Source organism: Siphateles boraxobius, unplaced genomic scaffold, assembly GCF_051911475.1.
Source record: "Siphateles boraxobius isolate OS27281-9 unplaced genomic scaffold, OSU_SipBor_1 29, whole genome shotgun sequence".
Classification (NCBI taxonomy): Eukaryota; Metazoa; Chordata; class Actinopteri; order Cypriniformes; family Leuciscidae; genus Siphateles; species Siphateles boraxobius.
The window spans coordinates 1,039,122-1,064,583 of record NW_027508908.1 but is presented as its reverse complement, the minus strand read 5'-3'; the positions used below and the strand labels follow the sequence as shown (position 1 = coordinate 1,064,583).

The window sequence follows — 25,462 nt, the reverse complement described above, 5'->3', positions numbered from 1 at the left end:
CCCATCTGGTGTAGGTGCAGAAGATCATGTATGATTTAAAACTTTTAAATGATTTTAAATTTAATGATCCTTTAATTAGACCAAAACCTTCAGAGTTCAGATCCACCCAAACAAAACAGAGTACAGATTCAGGGCTTTAGAGAGACACACTGTCCTCTATTGTATGAGATGTGACTCTGAAGATCAGATGAATGACCAAACTGCAGCATTCATCTATTTGAATGGGAAATGCTGTGTGTGTGTGTGTGTGTGTGTGTGTGTGTGTGTGTGTGTGTGTGTGTGTGTGTGTGTGTGTGTGTGTGTGTGTGTGTGTGTGTGTGTGTGTGTGTGTGTGTGTGTGTGTGTGTGTGTGTGTGTGTGTGTGTGTGTGTGTGTCATAATCCAAAGACAAACAGCTCAAAAGCTCAAGCTTCAAAACTCCACTGAAATCACAGGGCGAAAAGAGTGCAAACAAATAAATAAAAATGACAAAGCTGGCAACCTGAACACCCTGGCGAGCATTTGGGATTTTCTTCCAATCTGTTTAAGAATGACATCACAGTAATACGATCTCCTCGTGATGATGGGATGGACCAACCGCACAGGTGGAGGTCACTCGAACATATATAAGATGGACAACAGAACAGAAAAACACTGAAATTTGAGAAGATCCTTCAACAAGCATCATTTCAACAGAACCTCTGGTAAGACGCTTGACAATTCGGTTCTTCATGATACTTAATTGCATATTTTTTGCTCAAATCAATCATTAGATGGTCCCAGCTGATTATTGTTAAAAAAAATCGCTGTGAGTGATTTTGGTGATAATATAAAATATGTATTTATTTAAAATATTAATATATATATATATATATATATATATATATATATATATATATATATATATATATATATATATATATTGAAAAAAATATATCTAATGCGTTTAACCTCCAGATATCAGAGATGAAGAGCGTTCTCCCAGTGAAGATGTTGTCGGCGTTGGCTCTGGTTCTGCTGGTGTTCAGTGCGACTGAGGGCCGGATTCTCAGTAAATGTGAGCTGAAGACTGAACTCGAGGCGGCTCAGATTCAGCTGACTGAAGCCATGGGAGACAAAATGACCGTGGATGATCTCATCGCTAGACGTAAGTCATTTTTCTTTCACCTTGTCTCTCTATCTTCAGAATGCCAAACTGCCATGTTTTATGTCAATTATGTCTTTCTTTCTACCTTTCTGTGGCAGTTGTCTGCAAGGCCAACAGCTCAGCCTTCAACACCAGCTCTGTCAAAGCCATCAGGGTCAATGATAAGGAGAATAAACCAGCTCAAGCTCCACCTCTAGCTAAATCTGGAAGCCCACGCAAGCCTCACGCACAAGACCCCACTAAAGGACCACAGGGGTCCGGCCATGAGATCAAGCCTCACGCACAAGACCCCACTAAAGGACCACAGGGGTCCGGCCATGAGATCAAGCCTCACGCACAGGCCCCCACTAAAGGACTACAGGGGTCCGGCCATGTGACCAAGCCTCCACACCTGAATGTTTCTGCCAAAGTTTTCGGGCAGCTGTACGGCCTGTTTCAGCTCAGTGATCAGCTGGCCTGTGATTCCGGCATGAACGCATCGCTCAATGTCTGCAACATGAGCTGTTCTGGTGAGTTTAAGGCCCTGTTTACACCTTTAAGATGTGTTTTGGTCGATCGGATCAAGTAGACGAGGGAGACTCATTCTCGTTCACACCTGGTGTTTTAATCCGTCTCTTTTGTCCACTTTCAAACCCTTCTGTCCTGATTTCTTCGAGGGGAGGTCTATGGGCGGGTATTGGGTAAATGTGTGTGATTTCAGATCTTTCAAACTAATGGATGAAATAAGCTCTCGCAATTTACATATGAACGCGACCGGAGAGACTGAAACACACGGAGATCATCAGCTTTAGTTTCTGCTCTGACAGACGCAAGATCAGCCGAACGCTGCGAGTGTGTGTTAGAAATCAGGAATGATGAGAGAACATTGTGCTTGATATGTTTTTCATCTTCAAACCAAACTTGAGTCTCCAGCCGACAAAGTTTAAATCCCGTCTGGCTAGAGCTCTTCCCATAATGTTCACGCATTAGATCAGTAGACGGAGAGGAGACGGTCTTTTGTGGCTGTTTGAACACATTCGATCACATGAGTGTTTACACTACGAAAGCAATCCGGTCGAATGCGTTTTCAACTTCCTCTGGAAGTGCTTGAAAGTGGACCAGCTCAAAACTTTTTAAACCCCGTTTACACCTTTATTGTCGTCCACTTGTGATCCGATCGACCATCCAAGTGCATCTTAATACCAGGAGTAAACAGAGCCAAAGTGGAAAAAACTGCATATAAAATGTAGCACTTAAGATCTGCATTTATCATGAACCACATTGTGTTTTTAATTTCTGCATGAATACTGTGAGTGTTTAAAAATCATTATTTTTCTTTTATTGCACAAAAGCTTTGACTGATGATGACATCAGCAATGACATCGTCTGCCTGAAGACCCTGATGAACAGCATGTAAGTTCACACAAGCTCAAACACAGGCCTGCTTTAGTTACCAATGGTGTTTAAAATATGAATTCAAAGCAGGCATTTCTTCGTTAGTTTGGTATGATAAGAATCGCATAATAAAAAAAAAATTAACACAAATTTTCAAAGAACTGAAACTGTAAATATTACGCGTGTTATTTCTTAAAGGAACATGCCGACTTTTTGGGACTTTAGCTTATTCACCATATACCCCAGAGTTAGATAAGTCCATACATACCATTTTCATCTCCGTGCGTCCCGTAAAGCCTAATTTATACTTCTGCGTCGAACTTACGCCGTAGCTACGCCGTAGGCTGTGCGTAGCTCGCGTACCCTTCGGCGTACCCTGACGTGCACCTCTCCAAAAATGTAACAACGCGTCAATTCTACGCGGACGCAAGCGCTGTGATTGGTCTGCCAGAACCCCTCCCTCGGGTTTCACATGCTCCCTCTGCGTGCGTCAACGCGGACAACGACGCAGAAGTATAAATTAAAACCAATGCGTAGTCTACGGCGTAGAGGCTCCGGCGTATGTCCGACGCAGAAGTATAAATCAGCCTTAACTCTGTTTGACGCAACAATAGCGCAACACGGACTCTCTGCTCCTCACCATGGGCATTCTCAGGCACTGCGAGCAAATCACTCCGCCCAAAGTAGCAGTGCTTCGCCTTCTGAGAATATAGTTCCGGTTAAAATACGTATACGGTTAAAAGATGTCTGTCTCATATGACCTTGTGATTTGTACACACTGTGACTATACAAATCACAACATAGGAAAATGTTGACGTTGTTTTGTCACTTATTGGGAGCAGTATGACAGCTGAAGCCATTTACTTCCATCTTTATGCTAAGCTAGGCTAGCGATGGGTGTGTCAGACAGAGTTACGGGACGCACGGAGATTAAAAGGGTATGTATGGACTTATCTAACTCTGGGGGATACGGTGAATAAGCTAAAGTCCAAAAAAGTCGGTGTGTTCCTTTAACAGGAAACCTAAACCCAAAGAGAAGCCCACTGATGTAAATAAGATGTAATTTTATAGTTTTATTAGCTCAAGTTTAGTTGTACAAATCATGTGAAATCATAAATTTAGTTATTGTAGTTAAATGCATTGCCATATCAGCTTCACAGGCTATTAAATAGCAGATACATATTCAGCATTCAACAATATAATATAAAAAATACAAAATAATTACTACAAAACTATAAAATTCAACAATACAGAATAGTACAAAATAAAAAAGCATTTGAGGCTTGAACAATATAATCAGGCCTGAATGTTCAATGTGTGATTGTCTTTGGTGTGTTACAGTTTGGAGACGCTGATGGTGAAGGAGTGTCACTCCGTCGTTCCCTCAAAGTACTTTGCAGACTGTGCTTAAAAAAACTCGCTCTAGCTTCCTCCTACTGCATCACTTACACACACAGCAGTCTGATGGTTTCCATACCTCTGGTAATGAGGTCAATATGATGGTGGCGGTATCTGTGTGAGTTTAATAAATGTCTAATGACTTTAAAAGAGGGAGGTTGTGCATTAACACACTTTAGTTTATTGCTGTAATACTGTGAATGTTTACATTCTGTCTAAATATTTATTACTGTGCCTAATATCATTGTGTTGCTGCTGAGAGCTTTTAAATACTGTCACTTTATCATAAACAATAAAATCTAAAACTGGAGTTCTTTTTTTTCTTATTACATTAAATCAAAAAGCTTAAAATAACTGGATTTGTCAAGTGTTGGCTTCATCATCACCAGCTTTTTCTGTGTCTGAAATCTATTGCAATCTGCATTCTATGCATTTATGTTAGATTATAAATATTATTGTTCTATGCATTTAAAAATATGAGATGTGGGGGAAAAAAATCTATTTTATTTTATCTACCTTCGCATTTACTCATAAAACCTTTGCACTTCTCCAAGAAACTCGCAAAGAACTCAAAAGCTATGCAAGTGAATGCAAAGTTTCTCAAGGGAAGGCAAAAGTTTTGCAAGTGAATGCAAAGTTTCTTGGGGTAAGACAAACATTTTGCCAGGGAAATGCAAAGGTTTTGTGAGCAAATGCAAAGTTTCTCGGGGGAACACAAATTTTTTTTATGAAAGAATGCAAAATCATTTACATAATTTTTCCTACCATCTCATATATATTTTTTCAATTACCATGTCTCTTTAAGGATTTCAGAATACTTTACAATACTTATGAGCATAATTATGGGGGATTTTTTTGTTGTTGTAAATCTAGTTGCTGATACATTGATATGGAGTGGAATGAGGAAATACAATAAGCATTTTTTTTTTAGATCATGCAAACAACTAAACTAATAATGAGATAAATGCATTTTTATTTTAGACAGAATTAAAAATTTGAACATTGCAAATTGCATAGATTTTATTATACATTTATTCAATAATATTAATTTCAATATTCATTTTATGTATAAAATATAAATATTTTAATTTTGTCAATGCACAATGCATTTTGTGAAACATTTAATCTCTTACCAGACGTTCTGTTGGAGATACAGATGAATGAGAGTCTTTAAATGTTCCTCAGTCTTCAGTGTCTGCGAACCATCAGATTTATATATGTTAGAGTCGCCTCCACCTGCAGCTGTGCTTTTGGTTCATCCCAACATTAATACTGAGATTAATATTTGATGCTTGTCTCAGAGAAAGACTGTCTCTCCCTGGAGAGTTTTGGTTCCTCCCAAGGTTTCTTCTTCATCCACTTAAACCAACCAACCAACCATCTTTTAGGCACTATATTCTGCAAAGCAGTTTTGGATCAAAATGTATTGTGAAAAGCATTATGCCAATAAAACTTAAAAAAGTGAATTACTTTAAAAAAAAAACTGAATTACTATATACTAGGCATTCTTTCCAAGTAAAGCATCACTGTTCCTACATAAATTTGCAAGTTGCATGAGCTTTTGACACACTAACGTAAGCTGCAAATCATTTACTGTGACAATGCTGAAGAACAAGTCTGATTTTAAACGGATAATTTCTTTAAGTCCTAAATGATCCTTAAATTAGGTTGGTTGAAACAATTTCTTGTGAGTTTCTAGAAGCGGCTATTTAAATGACAGCGCCTTGCCCATAAAGCACTTTTGCGCAAAAGCTTTAAGTGTTCACAAGGAATTGTCAGGTTCACCCCACCAACAGATACACCAAAGAAAAAGACAGTGAGGATTTAAAGCTTTAAAAAGTGACTTCTGTCCTCGATTATATGTCTGTTGCAGTCATGCAACATCAGCTCCAGAAACGATCACAGCTGGAAATTATATGAAAGATACAAACTAAAATGACCTGCATGTTACATCACAGCAATTTTCTTCACTTATATAGGAACAATGATGGCACAAGATTGTTTGGGTGGATGAAGAAACCTTGGGAGGAACCAAAACTCAACAGGGCGAGACCATAACACATTCAGACCAAGTTGGAGGTGGAGGCGACTCTAACATATATAAGTCTGATGGGTCACAGTACAGAAGGACAGTGAAGACTGAGGAACATCTGAAGACAACAAAACATCCAATAACATACATCTGGTAAGAGTCATTTTAATACGGTTCTTCCTGCTGTTTTGATTGCAGGTTCTGTGAATAAACTGGTAAGGAATGCCATGCTGGTCATTGTGACTGCAACAAGTATACACTAGTTCATTTAGGGTCAGTACGATTTTTGAATGTTTTTGAAAGAAGTCTCTTCTGCTCACCGAGGCTGCATTTATTTGATCAATACAAATACAAATACAGTAAAAACAGTAATATTATGAGATATTATTACAATTTGAAATGTGTTTTCTATGTGAATATATTGTAAAATGTAGTTTATTCCTGTGATCAAAGCTGAATTTTCAGTATCATTACTCCAGTCTTCAGTGTCACGTGATCCTTCAGAAATCATTCAATGATTTGATGCTCAAGAAACATTTCTGATTATTATCAGTGTTGCATATTTTTATGGAAACTGTTATACTTTTTTATGGAAACTGAATTCTCGGAATTCTTTGATGAATATAAAGCCCAAAAATACAGTATTTATTTAAAATAGCTTTTTTTTACATTGTAATTGTCTTCACTGTTGCTCTAATCAATATAATCAGCTGCGATGCATTGATTAAAGCAATATTTATCTATTTTTTTGCATGATCAGCATAAAATAATGAGTTGTTTTAATGCGCTTCAGTGCAACCGAATTAACTCAACTGACTGAAAAGAAGCTTGCTATTGTAAGGAACTCAGCTTTTGGAAATATTAATAATCAATAATATCTTGTTATTATTAATTATAAATATTTGGGTCAGTTAATTGGATTAACTTGATGTGGCTGAATTAATATTACAATCAATTAATCAGTTCTTCCAACGAACTCTTTTGATTATTAATTTATTCTAAGAAAAGGGTATCTTCCATGGCCACCGAAGAATAATTATTTCTTCGCCTGTACAGTATTTTGAGCCAGTAGCAAAAACCGTGATCGTAAAGTGACTTGTATTGCAAACAAAACAGAACCAAATACATATTATGTACAAGTTTTATTAACTAAATATAGATATTTATATGAATATAAATAAACTAAACAACATACACACATGAATACATAAATAGGTTAGTGATAGAAAAAACATTGGAAACCGGAAGAGGGTCTATGAGAAGAACCATCAGAATTTCATTTTCACATTTCATTGAATTGAATACTTGCATTTGTAATGGGAACAATTCTTGAAGTTGTTGAAAATTGAAGTCGTTGATGGTTCCGGCAGTGTCAAGTGGAAGTTGGTTGAGCGTTCTCTTTCTCCAGGAACGCATGGCTGGTTTGGTCAAGGCCTGGGACTCTGTTGAGGCCACGCCGAGCACCCAGGAGAAGTGAGGAAGTCGGAAGGATGGGTGATTGGAGTCGTTGTTGGTTGGAGTCTTTGTTGGTTGGAGTCTTTGTTCCAAAACTCTTGAGATTGTCCTTGGTTCTTTGTGAGAGAGTCAACTCTCTCCTGCCTGTGCCCATATCTGGTTGGAATGGAGGCCTGCTGGGCCCTGGGGCCCCCGTGGAGGGGGAGGGGGTTCCCCAGAATCACCAGAACAGTGTTGCGGCTGGATGAAAGAACTAAGAGAGGGAGGTCACATGTGGACTGTCTCTAATAAGGCCTGGAAAAGATCCTCCCCTAAGGGTTGAACTCGACCAATCAGAAAGGTGACATGTCTGAGAGGGAAAGTGGCTCTTAGTTGATTTACGGATCTTTGTCCCTAGCATGATTATACCTTCATTAATGTTCAGATAGCTATAACACATCCACACTGCATTCTAGAAGAAGGTGATGTACATCAAAGTGTGAGTCATTAAATGAGCATTACTTAGGTAGGAGGCATGATACAGGTGAGGTTACATTGATCGTTAGTTGGTTGTATACCAGGATACATACCATAATATATACCTAATAGTACACGAGACAGTAAACCATTTACACTGTTTCTTTCACAGTTTTATGCATGTTCATTTATAGATCAGTTAGTCTATGATTAATGCAGCAAAGTCTGTTTTAAAGAGGTTTCTGTTTCATAGTCTCTCTCTTGACTATGTGGCCACATTCCTCGGAGGTCGTAAAATCTCCTTATCATGCCCTGTAACATGACACTGTTTCTGCCCTTGTGTTTGTTCATTTGGGCTGTGTGAGGAGTTTCATAAACCTTTGTATATAATGAATAATTAGTATGTGTCTGATTGGTCCATACCCTACACTATTTATCTCTACTTTCACTTGTCTCTGTGTTTAACCTCCAGATAACAGAGATGAAGAGCGTTCTCCGAGTGAAGATGTTGTCGGCGTTGGCTCTGGTTCTGCTGGTGTTCAGTGCGACTGAGGGCCGGATTCTCAGTAAATGTGAGCTGAAGACTGAACTCGAGGCTGGTCAGATTCAGGTGATTAGAGCCATGGGAGACAAAATGACCATGGATGATCTCATCGCTAGACGTGAGCAACAGATTCCCTCTATCCATATATTTATGTCACAGGATGTGCAGATAAAAGTTTGATCAGCCTCACACCCTTTATTACTTTGTGCTGTGGCAGTTGTCTGCAAGGCCAATGCCTCGGGCTTCAACACCAGCTTTGTCAAAGCCATCGCCGCCAAGCCTAAACCGAACAGGCCCTTTATTAATATCCATTCTCGGCAGCTGTACGGTGTGTTTCAGCTCAGTGATCAGGTGGCCTGTGATTCTGGCATGATGCCGTCGCTCAATGTCTGCAAAATGAGCTGCTCTGGTGAGAAAATACCACACCAATCATAACACTATCCTAAACAATGATTTGTGAATTTCTGGACTCAAAAACTGCCAGATTCCTATGGCTCTCTAAGCATTCACAGTGAGCCAGTTTGAATAAGGTTTTGATTGTGTTGTTTCCTCCAATAGCTTTGATTGACGATGACGTCACAGATGACATCGCCTGCCTGAAGACCATGATTGACAGCATGTAAGTGCCACACACACTACTATGATCTCATTTCATGCACTGAGAAAATGCTAAATTTCACACATAATTACAAAGAAATGGCAACTAACACGTTGTTGTAGAAAGACTGAAATGGTATTTTCTGGTAAAACTACTCCAATAATCTTTGTGTTCCCTTTCAGTCGATAATAACAGACGTAGTCGACGTCGACTGAAATGGGATCACGCTAGGGAGCCTATCATCTTCGATTACTATCGAACGAGCAAATGGAATTTGGCGTGCGTGATTTGCATCACACACTCCGCCCCCGCGGCGCGGGTATAAATACGGAAGTGGATGCACGCACTAGTTGCCTTTCGCTTCGGAGCCGTTCGTCTTTGATGTCTCTGAAGAGTGCTGTTGTATTCAACGAGCGAGTGTGTCGGTGTTCTTACGGGAAGACCTCTCCAGTGTTGGTGTTCTACAGCGTGGTGCAGCGGTGATCGCGAGCTTCTCAGCTCTCAACTGCTGTTTTAACAGCATCAAATTTCTATTGTTTGTTTGTGTGTTGACGGTTGGTTAGAGGGCGAGAAGTGAGTGCTTCACTGTTGGTTGAAAGACTATTCAGTCTTTGCCGCGGTCATTCCCTGTGTGCTCCGGCACTGGTGACGGTCCCATTTCCTAAAAGAGCAACACGGGTGTGAGTGCGTCTTTTTCAAGATGCCATTCCATCCGTGCGTTTCTGGGTGCGGTCTGGCACTATCTCCCTCTGACGGTCACGAAAGTTGTGTCGCATGTTTGGGCTTACAGCATGCCGAGGCAGCTTTCGTGGATGAGTCATGTTCTCACTGCGGGAACATGACCATCTCGGTGTTGAGATCTAGACTCGCCTTCGTCAAAAGCGTGGTGCAGTCCCCACCTCTGGGCCCCGCCCTTGTTCTTCCTCTGGGTTACCTTCCCAGAGAAAGACTGGGGTGCCGTCCAAGCTGGGTGATCTGAGGATCACAGTGAGGGGTAATCCGCCCGACCAGGCCCCGTGGGTCCCTCACTCCTCTTTCACACCGCAACCGGTGGAGCTCCCCATTGATCCCGCTGGTCCCTCTGTAATGGACAGACCAGCCGTGTCATTTGGGGCCCCTCCAGGGGATACAATGTCAATCGCAGCATCGGAGGGGGAGCTGAACTCTGGAGATGACAACTCGGCTGCACTGCCTCCCTCCGGGAGATCAGTGTTGCCCGAGCCAGATCCAGAAATTTCAGCTATGCTGAAAAAGGCCGCCGAGGCGGTAGGGCTCGTGTGGAACCCTCCACCGTGTCCCGAGCCGTCTCGGTTGGATGATTGGTATATCGGGGCGGGCCGTACTGGTTCTCAGTCCGCCGCCCCGGTTCCTTTCTTTCCTGAAGTGCATGAGGAGCTTACGAGGGCATGGATGGCACCTTTCTCTGCCAGAAACCGCCTGAGTAGCTCCTCCCCCCTCACTACCCTTGATGGGGGAGCGGTGAAGAGCGGACCGTTGCGATGCAGTTATGCCCAACGGCGGCCGCTTCCTGGAGAGGTGATCCTCGTCACCCCTCTAAAGCCTGTAAGTTCTCGTCCGCTCTTACGGGCAAGGCTTACAAAGCTTGTGGGCAAGCCGCTTCCTCCTTGCATGCCATGGCGTTGCTCCAGGTCCACCAGGCCCAGGCACTCATGAACATGCACGAGGGTAGTTCGGACCGTGAGCTCATGGGTGAGCTCCGCACTGCGACTGACCTCGCCCTCCGGGCGGCGAAGGTTGTAGCTCGCGCGGTCGGTTCGGCGATGTCCACACTTGTGGTCCAGGAGCGCCATCTCTGGCTCAACCTGGCCGATATGAGAGAAGCGGACAAGGTTCGGTTCCTGGACTCTCCCATTTCCCAGGTTGGGTTATTCGGCGACGCTGTGGAGAATTTTGCCCAACAGTTCTCTACAGGTCAGAAACAGACGGAGGCCATCCGGCACATCCTGCCTCGGAGGGACGCTGCTGCCTTCACCCGCCCGCCGAGGTCAGATCCTCCGCCTGTTCGTCGCCGAGGGCGTCCGCCCGCAGCCGCCTCAGCTCCCGTCGGACCATCGCAGCAGCCTTCACCCAGGTTCCGGCGTGGAGCCGGCCGCGAAAGGGGCGCCCAGCCTGCTCCAGGCGCTGCCAAGCCAGGTGGTAAGCATCATCGCAAAAGAAAAAGCTGAACCTGGACGGGCTCTCAGGGATGGAGGAGTTGCTCGTGGAGTGGTCGCCGATCCACTCCCTCTGGCTGGTTGGAGGGCCAGTTTTTTGTTATGTGTGTGTCTGTTCCGCCGCTGGCCCCTATAAAAATGGGGTCAGCGGAACCCACATATTCAGAAAAAGAGCAAATTTTCTGTTTCTGAGTCCCAAGTGGACCAGTCTGGCGGTGTGACCCTGTAATAGCCTTACATCCCCCAGCTTCCCTTGGTCGCCAACAGGCAGCTTGGGGCGTTCGAGGACCTGGTCATCCGCCTTCTCACGTCCCCCTGCCGCTAGTGGAGACAGGTAAGTGTTGCACTGCACACTAACACCACTATCTCTACTTTGCTGCCCCACCCCAGGCTCGGCTACCCCACTCAAGTCAGTGATAATCATCACATTAGGTGTTGAGCAGACGTGCTCCTGAAAATTCAGTGATATTCATCGCACCGAGTGTGGAGAATTGCTCCTGACTTGTGCTTGCTTATCTTATCCTGCTGGCGAAGGATTTGATATAGCCGCTCCTCCAGCCGGTACGAAGGCCAGTTGTGAACTTGTTCTTCGTGCTACTAGGTGTGGGTCGTGACCATCTTGGCCCAAGATTGGTCTGCAGCTCCGACCTGAAAGACATGTGCTTTAGATCTCTACCTTCCGCACCGCAGGCCATCCTGTGTGTGGCGTGTAAGAAAAAAAGGGTGGAGTATCAGTACAGTGTCCTTCCCCTCGAGTGCTCCAGAGCCCGTTGGGTCTTCAGGTCAACTGGAAGAGAGTAATCTCGCCCACGGGCTGAGTATCTCTTTTTCAGTTTTGGAGAGGGACTCGGTCTAACCCGTTTCTACAATGAGAATGTGTTCAGCTGGTGTTGAAGTGAGAAAGGGTCCCACTGAAAGAACTTTCAGAGGCTCCTGGGGTATATGGTAGTCGCAGCCTTTGGCTTCCTCCATATGTGACAACTTCAGCCCTAGCTTCATGATCGAGTCCCGAGGTGACCGTGGCAGAGCAGCTCACCCTGTGTGACTATAGTTCATCCCGGTCTGCTGCCAAACCCTCTTCAACAGAGGGGCCATGTACAAAGGGCGTGTTTTAACGGGGGCCTGGGCGACCCCCGACTACACGGGCATTCGTGTAGTTAGTTGTTAGACATTGCGACCGTTGCGCAAGCTTCACCCCTGCATGTCACAACTCACCCGTCACCTCCCCCTTGGAGTCAGAAGCTTCTGAGGACGCTTTGTTCCACTCCTCCCGCTTTACTCAATCGTGCCGCCATCGAGCCTCACGACAGTTATAGCCAGGGCAAGTGGAGACTCCATCCCCTGGGTCCAGCTGGATCATGACCATTCCGGGGCCGCTCAGTTGCCCCCCCGGTTTCATCTTTTCGCCAGTGTTTGTGTAAACCGAGCGGACTACCCTTGGACAAACACTGGGTCTCAGCTGCCCCAGGGGCCCGCAGAAATGCGTTTAACCCCAGTGAGCCTTCTAAAAGTGACTGCGACTCATGGTCGCCTTGCGCCTGCTCAAGTCAGTGAAATCATCACACTTCATGTTGAGCAGAATTGCTCCTGAAACTCAGTGAAGTTCATCGCACTCAGGTGTTGAGCAGCAATGCTCCTGTAGCTCAGTGAGTTCATCACACTCAGGTGTTGAGCAGAAATGCTCCTGTAGCTCAATGAATTCTTCACACGCAGTGCTGAGCAGAAATGCTCCTGGTGCTCAGTGAAGTTCTTCGTACTCAAGTGTTGAGCAGAAATGCTCCTGAAGCTCAGTGAACTTGTCACACTCATGTGCTGAGCAGAAATGCTCCTGGTGCTCAGTGAAGTTCTTCGCACTCAAGTGTTGAGCAGAAATGCTCCTGAAGCTCAGTGAGTTTATCACACTCAGGTGTTGAGCAGGAATGCTCCTGAAGCTCAGTGAACTTGTCACACTCAAGTGCTGAGCAGAAGATGCTCCTGAAGCCCAGTGATCTTCACATGTTGTGTTGAGCAACGCTCCTGTCTTTTTGCGCCCGTCGCTTGCACCTACGTGCTAAGTCAGGAGAGGAACAGGTCTTCATAGTTGCCCCTTATTGGCCCAACTAGACCTGGTTCCCATCGACAGCCTTCCTGACTTCCCCTGAAAACTCTTTCAGGGACGGGGCACGAGGGCACCCGCGTTCTTCCCCCGGAGATTCCGGGCGGTCTTACATCTGAACGCGGAGGTTCAGGTGGCTATCACTGGGCATGTGATAGTTACCATCACTTCTGCGAGCACCCCCTAGAAATCGGTAGCGTGCTTACGCCTTTAGAAGTGGAACCTAGTCATTGAGTGCGTCTTCTCTCCAGAGGAGATCCTGAAAGCTTTCGATCACTTCAGTGCTCTCTTTCCTGCAAAATGGGTTGCAGTAGGCTGTTTTCCTTCACCCTCAAAATGATGTTGCCTCGGTGTTTAAACGACGCTCATCGTGTTGCAGAAGTGTGCAGAAGCACGTTCTGATCGTCAGGTTCCTGAGGAGCAAGGTCTTGTAAATCCTTGTGTCCCTCTTTATCCTCTTGGGCCTTGTCCCTGGTGCGACTGCACTGCAGAGACCGCCCCTGAGCCACTGCAGGCAGTGAGTTAAAAATTCTGTTATATCAGTTCTCCTGCTCGCATGGTCTCTACTAGAGGGTAGGGACTTACTCGCTTTCGGTCAACGTATTGTGCCTGGAGTCTGGTCCGGCTAACTCTCACAAGCTGAGACCCCGGCTCGGGTTGTGCCCAAGGTTCCTACCTCTCCTGTAATAGGAGCAGGTGGTGAGCCTGCAAGCGCTGCCCTGGAGGAGGCAGATCCAGCCCTGGCTTCTCTGTCCGTTCGCTTGGACGTGTACAGAACGCAAGCCATAGACCTCAGACCAGCTCTACAAATATCTGTTGGAATTCAGCAGAGAGGGAAGGCTGTTTCCATGCAAAGTTGCACTTAGTGCTTGCCTTCATTTCGGTAAAAATCCGAGATGCAACATGTCCACTTAGGTGTTGAGCTCCTCTATGATGAGTTTAAAGTGCTGTAGGAACAGCAGTGACTTCCCTGGCCTAAGCCCTGTCCTTCCCCGCCTTAAATTTGCGGGGGTATCAGAAGGCTTTGGTTTAGGCTTTGGAAGGTAGCAGCGTTAGTGTTCAAAGGGTGATCCCATTTCAGTCGACGTCGACTACGTCTGACGTTATCGACTGAAAGGGAACGTCCTGTTTGCGTATGCAACCCACCGTTCCCTGAAGGAGGGAACGGAGGACGTAGTCCCCTTGCCACTACCGCTGGACCACCGCTGACCCCGGGTTACTCTCGGCTCCTCAGCGAAAAGCAACTAGTGCGTGCATCCACTTCCGTATTTATACCCGCGCCGGGGGGGGCGGAGTGTGTGATGCAAATCACGCACGCCAAATTCCATTGGCTCGTTCAATAGTTATCCAAGATGATAGGCTCCCTAGCGTGATCCCATTTCAGTCGACGTCGACTACATCCTCCGTTCCCTCCTTCAGGGAACGGTGGGTTGCATACGCAACCAGGAAGTTATGTACAACTATAAATAAAAAGGATTTTTGACAGTGTAGTTACTGGATGGAAATTGGGCAAAGGCGCATCCAAAGGGAAAGTCTAAAAGGCCTCTATGAAAATGTGTACAATATATAAACTTTCCATATAAGTTGTATTACATTCATAACATTTTCTTTCTTCACAGTAAACCTAAACCCAAAAACGCCTCTGATATCACTCTTCCACTTGCAGTGTAAGTTGAATATAATCAAATGTATGGTCCTTTAAATATGCAAAAAGAAGTCTGCAGAAGTCTCTTTTTTAACAATAGTGTGCGAGATTATTTTTGCATATATATTATTGATAATTTTGCAAACATGTAAACCCAGTGCTGTTTAATCGATTAATCACATTTAAATTAGTAAATATATATGTGTAAATTTGTGAATGTTTATTTGTGTATATATATATTATTCATCTAATTATTTACCTCAAATATAAAGGCTTAAGAAGTAAAATCCGCCCTGAACATTCAAAGTGTGACTGTGTTTTTGTGTTACAGGTTAAACACTATTTTGGTGAAGGAGTGTCGCTTTGTGGTTCCTTCTCGTTATTTCGCTGAGTGTCTGACTGCAACGACACCAATTGCTGATTGATTTCACTGAGTCAAACAACAGAGTGATTTTACTTTTCTGACCTGCTGTAAAACTGTAGATTTGTACCAGTGATTTACAGAATCAAAATATGTATATACTGACTACCATTGCCTACAATATCGCTGCATGATTTCTGTCAATCTAAAAAGGCAACAGTCTGATGTTCCCATGGCAACTGCTTTGATTGAATGTTAATTAGGTCACTATGATGGTGGTGGGACCAGTGTGACTTTAAACATATCATATCACATAATTAATCATAACCAACATTTCAGGACTAACATGTATATGCTTTTGAAACCTAAATGTCCCCAACGCCTGGGCCAAAGTCCGGTTGAATCATGTCTGAAAATAACGAAAAGGGGTTTTATGACACTGTGTGTTGAGTACAAAACGTTGCGGTTTGGTTTTCGTGGAACTGGGTGACAGCAAGTTCTGAGTATATTACAATAATGACTTTGTTTATCTTTAGACAGTCGAGAACACGTCTAAAGAGTCCTTTTTGTCTCAGCTGGGATCGAATGTCGTGTACAGGTTATGTGACACCTCAGAGAACCAGATCAGACGTGTAATAACTAATTCAATACATTTTATATAGGCTAGTAAATAATAATAAAATCAAATAAGGGTTTTCTGGTTTCTTGTAATGAGTTGAAGTGCAGTGGTTTTGAGTATAATACACAAATTGTTATTGTTATGGCTATATGTTTCCAAAACTATATTTTAGTATATATATATATAGAATACATTTTTTTAAAGAAATAAAAACAAATGTATTGATTTAAAATTGCTATTATTTCTATAACTATTGTTCGTCCAGAATATTCTGACTGTTTACATGCATAAAAGTCTACCTAGTTCGTATTTATTTATTTAATATAGATAATATTGAATATTTAAAAATAAATTAGATTTAATATTTAATCATATATAATATTTTCAAAATTTAAAGTTGCCATACTAAATGACAAAAAGCAAATAATCCAAATAATTTGGTATTATCAATTACTTTTGGCTTTGATTGCACTCAAAAATCATACGTTTAAAGGATTTTTGCTTTGTTAAATTATGTCACTACCACGTTTTCATTGCTTTGTCCTATTTACATTTTCTTTTTAAATCTGGATTAGTTGAATACTTGCTTCCAGCCAACATGACATCTAAGGTTGCAAAATTTGATCTAGCCCTAAATATAACACAATGATCTAGGGCTGGGCTGAGTTTTCCGATAACGTTGTCTCTTAGCGCGCTACGAAGACTCTTAAGGTATAACTTAACTGAAGGTATACCATTTCTAGGTGTGTTCCTCGAACCATGCCTTAGGAAGGCGCTTAAGATATACCTCCTTACGTGCGACGTTACCCGGTGCTGTACGTGGCGATGGTGCTGAATTTGTTGATATCGATGGCTCGAGAATCAATTATTCCCTCGTGCAGGGGCTGCTGCACTGCATTATGTGAGAAAGCGGTGTTCTTTTTAAAAGAAGCACTTCAGAAATAGTGGAAATTGCATTTATTTGGACTCATGGGATATTATAAAAAATAAAAAATTACAAATTGCAAACTAAATTAAACCCTGGATATTTTATACCTGTATAATTTCGGAAAGAGTGCGCGAACGCACAACCTCGTGCTAAAACGTGTCATGCGTCTAACCCACTACAGTAACTGTACGTATGCTTTCATTGGATTAGAAAGGGCCACTTATATTATCATAATATATTTGCTATAATTTCTTTATTTACTCCACAACCAGGGTTGATTGCCCAGCAGCTGCATCACATTATTGGTGTAAATAAAAATTTTCTGTGATTGGATGACCTACTCAATAAAAGCGCAACACGCGAAACATGTAATCAATAGCTATGGCGGAGAATAAAAAGAAAGAAAGAGGAGAGCCCCCAGCTTTAATCCAACTGAAATGGACAAATTGTATTTTCTGTACACCTAAAGACTTTGAAAAGATTTAGAAAAGACTTTATAAGATTATCAGCTCACATCTAAAGACTTGGGCTCACAGTTTTTAGTCTCAGACTAAAGACTTGCGATAATATCAAACATGTTTGATATGAAAGACTAGAGAAAGACTGGCATAAATCGGGTCGCCGACTGCAGATTATCACCTCACATTTAACGATCGAGACGACGGGAGCGCGCTGAGCTCCAGTAAGATTCCTAAAGACTGCCGGTCTTTAGTCTGGGACTGTGAAAATCCTTTGGTGTACGCCCGGCATAAGAGTGCTCCAGACCAACCTTCCGAACGTATGACTTACAGTTTCGGGAAACACGTATTAACGATAAGGTACAGCTTAAGGTGTAACTTAAGAACGACGTAGTGTTAAGAAGGTTTCGGGAAACTCAACCCTGGTTCTTACTTGAAGTCTAACAAGTTGCAATCCAAGGAAGATTTGACGCCCGCTGATAGAGCAGCGAGACAGCGGCTGTGGCCAGAGGTGGAGCGCGCCAGGAAAGCTGGAAAGACAGCCTGCTTTGTGGGAGCGAAGGCGTATGTGGATGGGATCCCGATCTCATGAAAGTGCGTATCAATACAACGAATGTTATTTCTCGTGCCATTTATACGCGTAAAATAGTTTTTGCGTGTATATGATACGCAGTGTTGTAAACTTTTTCTTCTTAAGAGAGAGACTCAGAAGCGAAGACCAGGAGACGTTGGGATTGTATCTTTTAAGCAGGATTGTTTATTTGCTGTAGTCTGCTGCATCCAAAATCTTACCCAAGTCTAATCTAAGTGAACTTTACATTGCAGTTTATATACATTTCAAGGGGGTGGGATTAATTTCATAGAGGAGGGGACTCTTGAACAAAACATGTAAAGGAAAGTACATGATGCAGCTGGTTACCTGATTTTATCAGGTAACAGTGTAACTCAGAGCTTTGAGATGCTAATCCAATCAGCCTGATTAGATCAACAAAAGGCCCAGCTGACCTTTGAGATGTGACAAGAGGTTAATGTCCAAAACCTTGATTGCCTCAAAAATGGAAAACAGTTTGTGCACTTTCTCAGTTAAAATACTGTTGAACCTAAATTAAAACATTTAAATAAATTTGTAATCCTACAGCAGTTTGCACGTGCCTATGATACGCACTTTATGGCGTGTAATACGCACCCCCTCCCCCCTTCCCCTAATCCTACCCAAGGGGATTTCAGTGCGTAGCATATACACGCAAAAAACATTTTTGGCGTATAAATGGCACGAGAAATAACATTCGTGGTATAGAAACCCACTGTCATGAGACAAAAGATGGAAATATGAAGATCTGATGATTTGGTTGTTTGTTGTTTTAGAGACCCAAAGCAAGCAGCAGAAGAGAGAAAGAGTGAAAACAGACGTCTCCCTTGAATTTCGACAGCTGACAGTCTTCATGAAATTTCTGTGTTCAGGTAAAAAAAAAAAAAAGGAAGGAAGAAATAACTAATTTGTTCAGACTGTTATATATGTTATATACGCAGGGAGGTGCTGAACAGTTGAATCAGCTCAATGGACAGTTTTAACGACTCATTTTTATAGGCTATTTTTCTGTTTCCCTTCTTACTCCTCATCAATACATAAAATATATAGAAGGTTCTTCTTATTTTATTTTATATATATATATATATATATAGAAGTTTTTGTTCATTTTAACACAGAAGGGTTGGTCCGGGTATTGTTCTACTTAGTAAACCAGGACCTACGGTTGTTGTTCAAGTCTTTTTCTTATCCTGTCTTTTTCTTTAGTTTCTCTTAATGTTAGGGGCATCCGCGAAATAAATAAAAGAAAGGCTGTATTTTTATTTTTTAAAGACTTTTAAACATAACTTCTCTCCTCACTCCTTTTTTATTTGGAATAATAAGTATATTACACACCGAAGAAAAACATTATTTTTAAGACATTGGTTTCAGTCTGATATACTATTGGTTAGTCAGTTGTTGAATTCTGATGGTCAGTTTTTGAGTATTACTGAACTATGTCTGAAATTTGAGTGCCATATTTCTGTTAAAGAATATGGTATTGTCATGAAGTCTATTTCTGCCAAAATGTTATCTCTATTCAGAAATCAGGGCTCTAGCGGTAACACTGCAAGTAAAGTCTCCAAACACTTGTTTTTAGATAAAGTTGATTTAATTAATAATAAATGCAGTAACCAATTGATTAGATCTCTTTTTGTCAGTATCTCTTCTCCTCCATCTAAATTTGTTTGGGTTAATATGTTTCCGTCATTCGAGTGGGAAAACTTTTGGGGAGTTCTTAGTCGGTATTGTGTATCAAATAAAACCAAAATGTCTTTTAAAATTGCTCACAGAATATATCCTGTGAAAGACACATTACAGCGTTTTCATCTGGATATTGATTACAATTGCTGTTTTTGTAATTGTGAAAGAGAGTCTATTTTGCACTTATTTTTTGAATGTCCCTGTTCTTCAATCTTTTGGTATGAGATGTCTCAATTTCTAGGAGGTGTTAAAATGAACTGCAACCTCGTCTTAAATTTGTCAGCTGTCTTACTTCATACAAATGATTTTGACTTTTCTATAAGAAAAATGTATGTTATCGATTTGTTTCTATTATTGGGAAAGTTTTATATTCATCAAACTAAATGGAGTAACGCAAAGCCCAACTTTGCTCATCTTAAAGCAGCCTTTAAAATGTATTTGAATCTGTTAAGTTTTTAAAAAAATCGAAAAGCCCAAAGATCTGTATCTCTGCTAAAGGAATTTAATATATGTTTGTGATGCCCTTTATCTTTTTCTTTTTTTTTCTCTTTCTTTTCTTTTCTGTTCTTTTTTTGCTAATTGTTGTTTCAAGTTATACTTATCAAATGTGAAAATGTGTAAAAGAAATGTCAAGAACTTGATATCAAACTCTGTAATTTTGAAAATTCAAAAAAAAAAAAAAAAATTTACATACGTGCCTCAGACGTAATCACGCGGAGGCGTTCCCAAAGCGTCATCGACGCATCACGAGTTCCCTCGAAAGGAAACTGGAAGAAATACTCAAGATTCTCTCTAAACACTTAGTTAGAAAGTTGTTATAAACTCTGCAAAAGAAAAAAACAAACCCCTAGCAAAAGTCAATGGGCATGTAAGTAAATTCTGTATAAATATTTTGAGAAATCTACCCCAAAAATAAAGCTATTTCCTTTGAGGAAAACATTTAAAGACATTTTTTTCTCCAAGTATGCTATATAAGAGCCGTTAACCTTACAATGAACTGATTCTAAAAGTATAGCTACAAGAGCCATAGGTAACTTTAATTAGTTACCATTTTTTGACAAAAAAGGAAATAACACCTTTAATTCTGTCTTTTTATCTTGTGATTTTTATCTGTACCCTTCATTTTTCTGTTCAACCCACCTTTTCTGAAGTCCTGTCTGAAATTAGAATAGCACTTAACCATGAACACAAAAGCCACACCACACACATGGCTTTTAACGTAAGCGGGGTATCGTAACGAGACAACACAAGCACAAGGCCCAAACAAAAGGCCATGTGCTTGTACACAAACAGGGTCTGTCATGATCCAGCCTCAAGACTAGGGAAAATCAAGGACAAGAAGGCCGGATCATGACAATTTCTTACTTTCACATGTAAAAGATTACATGAGGTTGTGTTTTAATTCTATAATATAGGGTGTAAAAACCATAGACAGTAAAAGAAATGGACACAGCGATCCCATTGATTTCAACGGAGAAGACTGAAGCCCGATTATTGCACTTACTTCCTGATGGCTGCGCGACTGCGCAGGCTCAAACTGATATTGACAACAGTCTGACAGTTGTAAATCTTCTAGTAGCTGTGGCAAAACAAATCTGAATCACCTAATTCCTCAAACACGTTGAAATATTTTGTCCTGTTACTTTTATGGACACTCTATCTATGGGCTTCTCCCTTGACGTTATGCCTCTATGTCGCTACAATTGCCTCATAGACAGTAAAAGATTGCCTGCGAGCTTCTCCTCCTGTCTATACGGTAATTGCTCTATTGTGCGACACAGAGTCGCGGGGTTATGACGCAATCGTTAGCCTATTTTTACAAAAACGGCTTCTACAGGGCCATAATGTAAGATACAAAGTAATGGAGCCTTTTATACATTGTCGTGTTTCTTTAGAACCTCTTCAGGTTGAATGGTGGCTACTGCAGTTGAATTTTACTATTGGATGTGAGGGGTGGGTGGTGACGTAAGCAGGTTCCAGCTCACCACGCCCTTGGTACGAGCTACCACGCCCTTGGCAGTATAAAAACCATCTTGTTTCATCAAAACCACTGTTTGTCAGTTTGGTTTGAAATGGGCTGGGGACAGAGACACATTCGGAAGTGCATTTTCAGAAGTGGTGGGTACAAACTTGATAATAAATGCATCTATCCGCAAATTTCTTTTGCGTTCTTAAATGGTCTAGGTGTAGATCTTTTGCCAAGCGTGTCAGAGGTTACGGGTTCTAATCCGCACTCGTATAGTTTTTTTTTTCTCTCATCATAACTGAATATGTTCATCAGTGATTACAGTCTATATCAAGCAGGGACATGTTTGTGTGCAATTTATTTTGTGATTTCAGTCTCCGCAACGGCGATAGATTGAAGCGCGCATCCGAATGAAGACTGCACGAGCCACAAGAGAACACTGTATTAGGGCTGGGCGATATATCGCATCACATTGTTATGCGCATCTCGTCAGTAAAGCCGGTTCCTTGATTAGTAGTAAATCGCCTTCATCTGCTTTCAGATGGAGCGGCATTTACTTCAAAGAGCCGTAGTTCACTGACAAGCTTGAACCATATCGCATTAATATCGCGGACGTATGGCCAGCGATAATTAATGCGATATGGATCAGCTTGTCAGTTAACTACGGCTCTTTGTACACAGCAAAACTCCAGTGTTAAATAAACACTCCTGGGAGTGTATATGAGTCACACTCAAGAGTGTTAAAGTTAATGAGATAATTAAGTGATTAATTGAGTGATGATTGAGCATTATTGAAGACACCTAAAGCAGAATCACTGAAAGACAAAATCTAAAATTGTATGCCACCGTTATGGCGATCAGTGTTTGCTTTAGTTGGACTCTTGACCCTTATATTATTAACTTTAGATTTTGTTTGGCTGTTGTATCTGAGTTATAACTGCCAGATGAACAAAGAAAAAAAGTGATCTAATTGTGTTGGTTATTTTATGACAATCATCATTTGAACTTTATGTTTGTGATTTATGCTGTTGGTTATAGCATAACTGTGATTCTGCATAAATATCCAGAATTTTAGATATAATGTAAAGGATTTCTTGAAAGTTGTTGAAAAAAAATCGTTCTTTTAGGCACACACAGACGTCAAGATTCAGTCAATGCATCTCAACGATGGTGACGAGCAGAATATTCGATTAGGAAAAGTAAATTACATTGACAATTCAGATTATAATTTATTCATACCGCAATGCATGATGGGAGCCATTAATGAGTTGTGATTGGTGTCAGCCACTGCAACATGCATTATTATTGTCACCATTGATGAAATTCACAGGCTGATTATTGATGTCTGTGTTTCTAAATACATTCAATTGAAGGTGTTTTGATCAGAAAAATGTTTATTAAATATTTTGGATTATAAGAAAAATACTGATAATCATGTGCTGTAGAATCAAACAAGTTAAACCAAACTATCTCAATAAGTTTCATTTTTCAGATCACAGCATGATTATGACAAAACATAACCAACACCATCAGATCACACTTTTCTTTGTTCATTTGACTGTTATAAATCAATAACAGCAGAAAAACAAAATTTAAGTTGAAAGTATAAGGGTCAAGAGTCCAACTAAAGCAAACACTGATCGCCATAACGGTGGCTTACAATTTGTGATTTTCTCCTTCATTGATTCTGCTTGTTAACATCAGATGTCTTCAATAATGCTCAATCATCACTAAATTAATCACTTAATTATCTCATTAACTTTAACACTCTTGAGTGTTAATTTAACATTCATATCTGCATCATATCTTCCATCTGAAAGCAGGTGAAGGTGATTTACTACTAATCGAGGAACCGGCTTTACTGAAGAGATGCGCATAACAATGTCATGCGATATATCGCCCAGCCCTACACTGTATCCATGGACACTGATAGCAGCGGCAACGAGCGCTCAGCTTGATTTCAAAAACAACACATTTTAGCGCTAGATCTCTTATTTCATAGCGAACTAAATGACTGCTCTGGTAGTTAACTGGAGATGTTTTATTTAATTGTATTAGGTTACGGTACATCCGTGCCCCAATGTTTCCGCTCAGCCCAGCCCTCGGTTCATCCCCTCTATCTCCGCTGGGCTCTGCCCACTTTTCCAGCATTTTTCAAATATTGCCAGTGGGTGGAGCCAGGCTCTGACCAGGGGTTTAGTTACCCTTTAACTTATACCCTACTAGTGGTCAGTCTGCACAAATACCGATCAACATGCTTGTTTGCTTTGCGGCCCCTTTAAATAAAGTTTGCAAGACCAAGCATTCGATCTACGTCAGAGCAGACTGAAATAAAATATTTCTTTTAACAGTATCTTTGCTTTGGTATCTCTTTGGTAGGCGCAAATTGAAAATACGCCCAATAGAAACACGTCAATTTCGCAAAAATTACGCACCTGACTTAAGTTAGTATGGAAGCTTGTTTCTGCCACTAAATAAATAAATAATAATAATAATTGCAACTTTTTATCTTACAATTCTGACTTTTTTTCTCACAATTGCGAGTTTACATCTCGCAATTCTGACCTTTATTTCTCACAATTGCGAGATATAAAGTCAGAATTGCGTGATATAAAGTCGCAATTGCGTGTTATAAAGTCAGAATTGTGAGATATAAAGTCGCAAAAGTCGCAATTGCGTGTTATAAAGTCAGAATTGCGAGAGAGAAAACTAAGAATTCTGACTTTTTTTCTAGCAATTCCGACTTTATATCACGCAATTCTGACTTTATAACACATAATTGCGAGTTTATATCTCGCAATTCTGACATCTTTCCTCAGAATTGTGTGATATAAACTTATAAAGTCATAACTTATAAAGTTATAAAGTCCAATTCTATGGGGGGAAAAAAGACTGACTTTTTTCCTCTCAGAATAGTTTATATCTCACAATTCTGACTTTATAACACGCAATTGCGACTTTATATCATGCAATTCTGACTTTACATCACGCAATTCTGACTTTATAACACGCAATTGTGACTTTATATCTCGCAATTCTGAGAAATAAAGTCAGAATTGTGAGAAAAAAAGTCGTAATTACCTTTTTTGTTTTTCATTCTGTGGCGGAAACAAGCTTCCATAAGTTAGCCTGTCTTCAGTCGTCACTTAAAATTTATACTCTAGCGTGTCTCCTAATCGACGTCATGTCCCCTAGTGGTAATATAGGGCCTATATTACCACTAGCATTTGAAAGTGAAAGTGACACGTGATGGCCAAGTATGGTAACCCATACTTGGAATTTGACCTGTGCATTTAACCCATCCAAGTAAGTGCACACACATTAGGAGCAGAGTAGTGAGTAGTAAACACACACACACTGCAAACGTGGATACAAACTGCCGGAGCAGCGGGCCCGAGGAGCGATTGGGGGTTAGGTGGCTTGCTCAAGGACACCTCAGTCATATTCCTGCCGGCACTGGAATCGAACCAGCAACCTTTGGGTCACCAGTCCAACTCTGTTACCATTAGGCCATGACTATCACAGTAGGAGGACCTCAGACCAATTTCTGAGGGAATCCCGCCACATAATAAAGTACAAGAGTTTTTATTGAATAAGAGCATGGCAAAGGTGACATGATTCATACATTATATCCATTACACAGGAGTAGGTGTTAAAACTTCATGCTGATTTGTACTCGGCTTTCGCCAAGATAATCACCAACTAAGACGTAGCTTTACAGTTACCTATGCTTCTCCATCCATTTACGCTTCTTTCTATCTGGTGACGTGAATCTCCTTCTGTCTGGTGTTAATAGCTGCAGTGTATTGCTCGTCAGCACACACAACGGCTGCAACCACAGTGCGGTCCCCCCATAACAACCCTCTGGATTAGGCGGAGTAGGGAACATCTCTAGCGTCTTCAAGTGGGCACCTTCCGTCCTCAGTGTTTCGTCGACTAGCCCACGACACCTCAAGAGGGC

The 25,462-nt window shown here is 41.5% G+C and overlaps 2 protein-coding genes across 2 annotated transcripts; both read left to right on the top strand.

Moving 5' to 3' along the window:
* Nucleotides 1-424: 424 nt before the first annotated feature.
* On the top strand, nt 425-4,252 carry LOC143753519 (uncharacterized). Its single transcript, XM_077245898.1, has 5 exons — nt 425-683; nt 937-1,126; nt 1,225-1,635; nt 2,458-2,518; nt 3,842-4,252. Exons 2-5 carry the CDS (start codon nt 946-948, stop codon nt 3,909-3,911), a joined length of 723 nt encoding a protein of 240 aa, XP_077102013.1. The 5' UTR covers nt 425-683; nt 937-945; the 3' UTR covers nt 3,912-4,252.
* A 1,772-nt stretch (nt 4,253-6,024) lies between these two features.
* Nucleotides 6,025-15,945, top strand: LOC143753521 (alpha-lactalbumin-like). Its single transcript, XM_077245900.1, has 6 exons — nt 6,025-6,083; nt 8,314-8,503; nt 8,603-8,794; nt 8,944-9,004; nt 14,872-14,919; nt 15,229-15,945. Exons 2-6 carry the CDS (start codon nt 8,323-8,325, stop codon nt 15,320-15,322), a joined length of 576 nt encoding a protein of 191 aa, XP_077102015.1. The 5' UTR covers nt 6,025-6,083; nt 8,314-8,322; the 3' UTR covers nt 15,323-15,945.
* The last annotated feature ends 9,517 nt before the right edge of the window (nt 15,946-25,462 follow it).

Bases quoted from the DNA above. Each gene is read 5' to 3' on its own strand.
- LOC143753519 (XM_077245898.1), top strand. From the start codon at position 946: ATGAAGAGCGTTCTCCCAGTGAAGATGTTGTCGGCGTTGGCTCTGGTT. The intron at 1,127-1,224 runs GTAAGTCATTTT...TTTCTGTGGCAG, and splicing joins GGATGATCTCATCGCTAGAC to TTGTCTGCAAGGCCAACAGC. The intron at 2,519-3,841 runs GTAAGTTCACAC...GGTGTGTTACAG, and splicing joins AAGACCCTGATGAACAGCAT to TTTGGAGACGCTGATGGTGA.
- LOC143753521 (XM_077245900.1), top strand. From the start codon at position 8,323: ATGAAGAGCGTTCTCCGAGTGAAGATGTTGTCGGCGTTGGCTCTGGTT. The intron at 8,504-8,602 runs GTGAGCAACAGA...GTGCTGTGGCAG, and splicing joins GGATGATCTCATCGCTAGAC to TTGTCTGCAAGGCCAATGCC. The intron at 14,920-15,228 runs GTAAGTTGAATA...TTTGTGTTACAG, and splicing joins ATCACTCTTCCACTTGCAGT to GTTAAACACTATTTTGGTGA.